Source organism: Galendromus occidentalis, unplaced genomic scaffold, assembly GCF_000255335.2.
Source record: "Galendromus occidentalis unplaced genomic scaffold, Mocc_1.1 scf7180000075490, whole genome shotgun sequence".
NCBI lineage: Eukaryota > Metazoa > Arthropoda > Arachnida > Mesostigmata > Phytoseiidae > Galendromus > Galendromus occidentalis.
The window spans coordinates 24,798-32,470 of record NW_003803480.1 but is presented as its reverse complement, the minus strand read 5'-3'; the positions used below and the strand labels follow the sequence as shown (position 1 = coordinate 32,470).

At 50.1% G+C, this 7,673-nt stretch overlaps 2 protein-coding genes across 2 annotated transcripts; one reads left to right on the top strand and one right to left on the bottom strand.

Annotated features, from left to right (window-relative positions):
* Positions 1-3,106: 3,106 nt before the first annotated feature.
* Positions 3,107-3,772, bottom strand: LOC108863884 (uncharacterized). Its single transcript, XM_018638538.1, has 2 exons — positions 3,643-3,772; positions 3,107-3,585 (listed from the first exon to the last, which is right to left on the bottom strand). The coding sequence occupies exons 1-2, from the start codon at positions 3,770-3,772 to the stop codon at positions 3,107-3,109; spliced, it is 609 nt and encodes a 202-aa protein (XP_018494054.1).
* Positions 3,773-6,910: 3,138 nt separating this feature from the next.
* Positions 6,911-7,270, top strand: LOC108863880 (uncharacterized). Its single transcript, XM_018638530.1, has one exon. The coding sequence runs from the start codon at positions 6,911-6,913 to the stop codon at positions 7,268-7,270; it is 360 nt and encodes a 119-aa protein (XP_018494046.1).
* The last annotated feature ends 403 nt before the right edge of the window (positions 7,271-7,673 follow it).

The window sequence follows — 7,673 nt, the reverse complement described above, 5'->3', positions numbered from 1 at the left end:
CTATTTGCAAACTCTTCCGCTTCTCGGGAGGACAAGGTAAAGGTGCTAAATGACTTCGCGAGCTTCTTCGCTTCGATAGGTGGCCGCACGGCTGCCTCCTGCCGCGATGCCTCGCCTGACTCCATGCCGACCGGCCACACTCGTTGCCGTGTAGCCCCATCCGATCCCATCTTCTCACTCAAGTTCATTGACCCGCTCCGGCTCCCCTTTCTTTGCAAGGACATCAAATCGTCCTATTCTTTTTCGCTATCATCTGTGCCATCCAAGGTCATTTGCCTCTCGATCGACTACCTGGCTGTCCCCATTGCGTACCTGTTCAATCTATCGATTTCTCTTCACACTTACCCCGCTGCATTCAAACTGTCGCATGTCGTACCGGTATTCAAGGGAGAGGGTTCGAAGTCTGACCCCTCATGCTACGCCCTATCAGCCTCACTCCTCTCCTCTCGAAACTCTTCGAGAAATGTGTATACGTCCAATTGAATGGACATTGTACTCCATCAATTTGATTGATTTATGCCCCATTTCTAAAGAAACCCCGACTGCGAGGGCGCGATCGCTGGAGACTATAGGACGCTTCACACCTGGGGTGTGGATGGCTTCGCCTCCCTTCTCTCCCATCTTTCAAGAATCCGCTTAGTATCGTTAATGACTCGCCTTTCAGACTCCTCATGTAACCCAAGCCTTTTTTGAATCTCATCGTCACCGCATGTCTTTTCTTGGCATGCCATCAGGACGTGCTCCAGAGTTTCCTCCTGACCACAAATCCTGCAACTCGGGTCAATCTCTTCGAATCGTGACCTGAATTTCCTGGTTCTGAGGAAGCCGGCTCTCGCTTGTGCGAGCAATACACTTCCTCTGCTATTGTCGTATATGTGGTCAATGGTACCGCATTGTTGTTTGTGTTTTCGATACCTTGCGAGGCTGGACTTTTCGTTCATGCCATCTCTCCATTCTTGATGGACTAAATCTCGGATCTTTTTTCCACGCTCTTTTTGAATGTGTTCAGGCAGGCTTCGCCTGCTTCCAATCATTTGACCACTACCGTATTCTCTCTAATACTGGGGCACTCTCATTTACTCGGGCACTCTCTATTAGACGGGCACCTTTTCGAGAATCGAAGATGGAGGCTGGCTCCCTCGTGTGATTCGAAGGCCTAGAGGCCAGGGGGAGCATTGAGTCAGAACGATTTCGAAAAACCGCTCCTCCCTCTGTTTACCATGATCGCTGCGAGCATTGGACCGTCAAGGACCGACGAGCCGCAACGTGAAACGTCGCTCACGACATACTCGTCGAACTTTCTCTCGTCCTTCGGTGAGAATATTGGTCGACGACTGACGAGTATCAGTGAGCTCGGAGTCTGTGTTCGATCCGATCATTTCGAATTCTGATGGAATCCTCGGACGAAACTGTCGTTCCCCCGGTGCAGAGGAGATGCTAGTCGATCCAGTTCAAGCTCAATGTTGTTGCGTTCGCGGAAATCAACTCCAAGAAAAAAGCAGCCGAAAAATTCAAGATCAGGAGCAGCAGAGTTCAGGCGTGGGTCGCGCAGAAAGAAACTCTTCTGGAACAGAGGGGTTCGAAGTTCAGAGTGGAAGGATGTGGACGTCCTTTGAAAAACGGGGAACTCGACAATGCGGTGTTCAACTACGTTGAGGAGCAGCGAGCGAAACAGCTGCGAGTCACTCGGAGTATGATTCAACGCTATGCCCAGACGATCGGCCCTCCAGGATTCGCGGCCAGCGAGGGCTGGCTACAGAAGTTCCTTGTCCGGCATCGGCTCACCGATCGCCGAGCGACAACAGCGTGCCAGAAACCTCCGGAATCGTACGAGAACGCTCTCTTTAATTTCGTGATGCACTTTGCAAAGCTCCGAGAACGAAACGCGTACCGGTATCTCTTAGCGGCGGATGAGACAGCCGTTTTTCTAGACGCATCAAATAGCTGCACCGTCGCAGTATTAGGATCTGAGGATGTTCCTGTGTTGACGACAGGGATGAATGATGAGACGACCACAGCGTACCTACAGAAAATATTCGGGACTTCCCTCTTCGGCAAGCGTCTTCTGGTATGGGACAGCTTCCGTTGTCATGTCAGCAAAGGAACCAAGCGGACGCTCGGAGATCTGCGATTGAAAGCGGCAGTTATACCGAGAGGTTGCACGAAGTTCGTACAAGCCCCAGACGTGGACTGGAATGTTCCGTTCAAGGCGGGCATACGTCGGTCTCATGAAAACTGGATGGTTAATGGCGAAAAGACGTTCACGAAAGGAGGAACCCCAGCAGGACCCCCAATGTCAATCTACCTGAAACGGATAGGAAACGCTTGGAAAGAGCTCCCAGAGGAGCTCATCGCCAAATCTTTCAAGAATTGCGGACTAAGTGTGGCTCACGAATGATCCGAAGACGACCAGATTCTTCCTTTTCGACCGGACAAGGCGATCCCGCATGGATGTCCCGGCCTGAAAAAAGCCCGCAATGCCATGCGAATCGAACCGAACCTCGTAGATGTCGAGAACTCGGACGACGACGAAATTTACGACGACGAACCCATTGACCAAAACCTTCTCAGATGAAGATATTGATCGAAACTCATGATCTCGTCACGATCAGAGGGAGATGACGACTCTTTTCCTAGTAGTCAAGAAAAGAAGCCGATAATTCGCGCAGTCTGTGAATTCTCCGCTGATTGGTAGTACCTCTCCTCATGGCTGCATCCTACTCCTCTTCTAGGAATAGACCTCTTGTGATGAGTGCATCTCGAGTCATCTAACACCTCGTACAGACCTACTTCAAAATACCAACAATAGACAGGAGTGGATGCGCATTCATTCTTCCAATGGAAATGAAAATCACAGGAGTGCTCAAACTGTGACTTCAGCATTACGGGAAAAACTGGAATCACTTCCTAGTTTCGATGCCCCGGGAGAGTCCGGGAACGGGCACTCTCCTTCAGACGGGCACTCTCCTTTAGAAGGGCACTCTCCCTCAGAAGGGCACCCGTTCGGGATGTTGAAAAAATAGAGGGGCACTCTCTAATATTCGGGCCGTCTCTAATATAGGGGCAGGTTCCGGAAGCTCGGAAAATATAGGGGCATGCCCCACTATTAGAGAGAATACGGTATCTTCTCGCAGTCATATTTCAATGAAAGCGTTTTCATCCTCTCTACGGCTTTGATTTTGGCATTGTTGATGCTAATCATGGTTAGCATTCGTTTCGCCCATCTATCGTCGGGCATCTCTTGTGTGCGCTTGAAGTCTGTGATTTTACTCTTGGCTCCCCTCTCTTCGAAAGTTGACCAGCCTAGCTCTCCTTTCAAGGATTCATTGGCTAAGTTGCACGCTGGTTCTCCTAGCGCCCACCTCGTTGCTTGTCTCTGGGCTGACTCTATGTTTTTCCGTCGAGTATTCGACATGACGGTTACCGTGTCACAGTACATTAGCGCTGGAACGCAGGTGGCTTTCCACTGCATTTTCGTCGTTTCAAAGCGATTGAACTTCCACAGCACTTTAGCATGTAGTTGATATAGCGCCTTGCGCGTTCTCTCCTTCCACATTTTTTCCTGGTCCTCGAGATAGTTTGCGTCTGTGCTTAGATGTATGCCCAAGTATTTTCAAGCTCTTTTCTTCGGGATTATTTTACCCTGAATGAATAGGTTCTTATCGGTTGTGTCGTCTACCCGATTGAATTCTAAAACCGCAGATTTGGCGGGATTGAATATGAGGCCTCCTTCCTCACCGAAGGTAGACGTGATTTGGAGAAGTTTATCCATGTCTGACCACGTATGTGCGATCAGCACTAGATCATCCGCAAATAGTAGTCCAGGAATTTTCCTATTCTGTATTCTATGTGGTTGGAATATGTTTTTTGAGATCCGCACGTCATAGCCTTTTCTGGACTCGAGTAGTTGCTCTTCCAGCTCGGATATTGATGCGCTGGCGATGTCAGCGTTATCGTCCCTTCATTATCGGAACGTTACATTTTGGTGGCAGCGGTATGGACAAGGGAGACAGCCCCGGAGTCATTGACACTTTCTCGGCTCTCATGGAGCAAATGATCCCTGTCAGCGATCTACCGCAGTTCAATCCGAATGAACCAAAAAAATGGTTGAGACGTCTAGAGATGGACGGTGCGGTCAACCAATGGTCGGAACAGAAAGTCCTCCGACTCGCCTATCGGACCATGGACGACGAATCCAAAGACTGGTTCGTACACGCAGGTCCGTATGAGAACTGGAAGAACTTCAAGGAAGCATTTTACGGACGATTCCGGAAAGGAAAGAAGAAATCCCCGTCCGAATACTACAACCGGAAGCGACTACCGAACGAATCATTCACGGGATTCATTCGAAAGAAACAGTCATTGCTCCGGAAACTGGGTTCCCGGACTTCATAGACGAGATAGAGAACTCTTGTAATTCGATGGACTTCAGAAATTTCCTTATTTGCGCCAATCCGAAAGACTTCGAGGCATTGATGGAAGTTGCCGACAAGTACGAGGACCCGCAAGCGAAAATAGAAGCACCGATAGCTCAAAAACCGGGGAAGGCCGAAGGAACGAGATTGCCGAAAGAACCGGAGAAATCATCGAAAGTATGCTTCAAGTGCGGAGAGAGTGGACATTTCCGAGCGAACTGTAAGAAACGCAGCCAAAGGCTTCAACTACAGTGCATCGGAAATGATTCCTCCACTGACCCCTTCGAAACGCGTGTCAACTTCCTGGGAAGATACAGGATCGCTACGTTGGACACGGGCGCCGACGTGAAGGCGATATCGCCGACTATCCTTAACCTGAACGACCCAAGCCTCGATATCGTGAAAGCAATAGAGGAACCTCTCGTAACGGATGCTCAGAGGCGACCAATGAATGTCATCGGTGCTATCGAGCTGAAAGTCGACGGGGAAGAAGAACCGTTTTTTATCATCGAGAACTTATCAAAGGATGTTATCCTAGGAGAACCCTCCCTCAGCAAGTCGTTCAGTCTCGTGAATAAAGTCTCAGATAGCCAAACTTACTCACGGCTGGATACTACGTGTAAAGTTGAAGGCGGGACCGTAATTCCCCCAAAGGCGGCGGTATTCGTGAAAGCCCGAACAGATGAGCCATCAAGTACCTTGCAGTTGGATGGTACATTGAATTGCGCTCCTGGGAACCAAAACATAACACCATACAGCGTAGTGAATTCGAACAAAGGGGGTGACTGTGAAATTTTGGTGGTGAATCTCGAAGATTCACCCATCTATCTCAAAGACGCATCACCACTGGGACGAGTGCATAAGTCGATCCAGATAACGAAATCGGACAACAAGGGTACAGATACAGATTCATGTGTGCCGAAGACCGAATTACGACTAGGAGGAGAGCTGACGAAAAATCAGGAAATTCGCTTGACCTCATTACTCCGTGGAGAATTCGCAAACCTTTTCGGTCGGCCCGACAGCTTGTTTTGTACTGGTCTGGTGCAACACACCATTCAAACGGGAGACACGCAACCGATCGCATTCCCAGCGAGACGCCTAGCTCCGGCTCAGAGACAGACAATCGCCAAAGAAGTCAGCGACATGTTGAATGCTGGAATTTTAGAGCCTTCGTCGAGCCCCTGGGCGGCCCCAGTGGTTCTGGTGAGAAAGAAAGATGGTTCTATAAATTTTTGCGTGGATTACCGGAAATTGAATACGGTAACGAAAAGGGACGTTTATCCACTCCCACGGATGGACGATGCGCTCGATGCGCTCTTCGGAAGTAGCTATTTCAGTACTAAAATAGACTTAATGAGTGGGTATTGGCAAGTCGAGATGGCTCCAGACCACAAAGAGAAAACTGCCTTCTGCATTCCCGATGGGTTGTTCCAGTTCAAGCGAATGCCCTTCGGATTGGCGAACGCCCCAGCGGCTGATGGATAGGGTCATCGGTCCGCTCAAGTATCGTATGGCTCTCGTATATCTCGACGACATCATTATTTATTCCAAAGATTTCGAGACGCATCTGACTGACCTCTGGAAAGTTTTGACGGCGGTCCAAACAGCGGGGTTGAAGTTGAAAGCAAAAAAGAGTATTTTCGGCACGAGAGAAGTCACCTACTTGGAACATAAAGTCACTCCTCACGGGATAGCACCTGACCCCGAGAAGGTGTCCGCAGTTAAGGGGATCCTCCCGCCGATTGGCCTGAAACAGCTGAGGAGCTTCCTCGGATTGGCGTCTTATTACTGACGTTTCATCAAGAATTTTGCATCGATGGCCGCACCCCTGTACGAGCTCTTGTCCGCAACGACCTTCGATTGGTCGGCAGAGCATCAGCAGGTCTTCCAAAGCATCAAAGACACGATAACGGCAGAGCCGGTTTTATGTCATTTCGGAGATGGTCTTGAGACCAAGCTACGGACTGATGCAAGTGGAACTGGCCTGGGTGCTGTGCTAGTCCAGGTTTTGGATGGCAAGGAAAGAGTGGTCGCATACGCTAGTCGACGGCTCACGGAAGCCGAGATGAAATGCCACTCATCAGAAACTGAATGCCTAGCTGTGGTCTGGGCGATACAAAAATTTCGCCTTATTACGGTCGACACTTCACGGTAGTGACCGACAGTATTTCGCTGAAGTATCTCAGGAGTAAGACGAACCTCTGTCCGAAACTTGTTCGGTGGGCGATGGCAATACAGGATTACGACTTCGAGGTCGTGCATCGGAAGGGGATGGATAACGGAAATGCCGATGCCTTATCGCGGCTCTCAATCGCCACTCGCAGTGTCGAGCGCATCCACCGGAGCAACGTGCCGACCCTGCAAGCCGTACTCTTCTACGAAGCCCGTCTGAAGGTTACGCTGTTCGAGACCAACTTCTGTATCGCCGAGGTCGCCTCTATATTCCCAGCGTATTGATGAATGACGCAATCAAGTTTGGCCACGGAGACGGCATGGCGGGACACCCCGACATATGGAAGACTGGGAGGCGGGTGAATGAACGCTTCGACATCGGCAAAGGGTTCCTGGCCAAGGTCCGTGGTTTCGTTAAAGAGTGTGGTGTCTGTCAGCGCCAAAAACAGGAGACGGTGAAAACAGGGCGGCTGCAACCCGTCAAACCCCCGACCCGTCCTTGTGAAAAGATGGGTTTAGACTTCGCGGGGCCTTTCAATGTCCCTGGAGAACGCGCGTGGTATATCTTAGTGGTCATTGACTATTGTACGCGATACGTTCATCTGTACCCGACGAGACGGATCTCGGCTAGGTTTGTGGTACGCTCCCTGACCACGCTTATGGGCGTCATGGGTATGTGATAACTACTCCTACTATGGGGGATGGCTTGAAGGGAGGAATGTTCGACTTATTTCACCTCACTGATTTATTGGGCGAATACTCGATTGGACTGAGAGTCGCGCGTGCCGTCGGCTACGACACCCAACTCTCGACTGACGTCACCAGGGCCCGCGGTGACGATCGTGCAACGTGCACCTGACCACAGACGTCCCTGGTAGATTTCGCCTATGACATTCGACCACAGCTACCATTTTTGATCTCCCGATCAACCTGGATTGCCTAATCCTAACCCTGATGAGTAGCCTAAGCGAATGCCTAATTCCTATGGAAACGTCTGTTATTACTTATTACGTACCTAGTTGAGGACACTATCTAGCCGGGTTGACACTCAGTTTATAACGAGACCTTGAGTAAAAGAATATA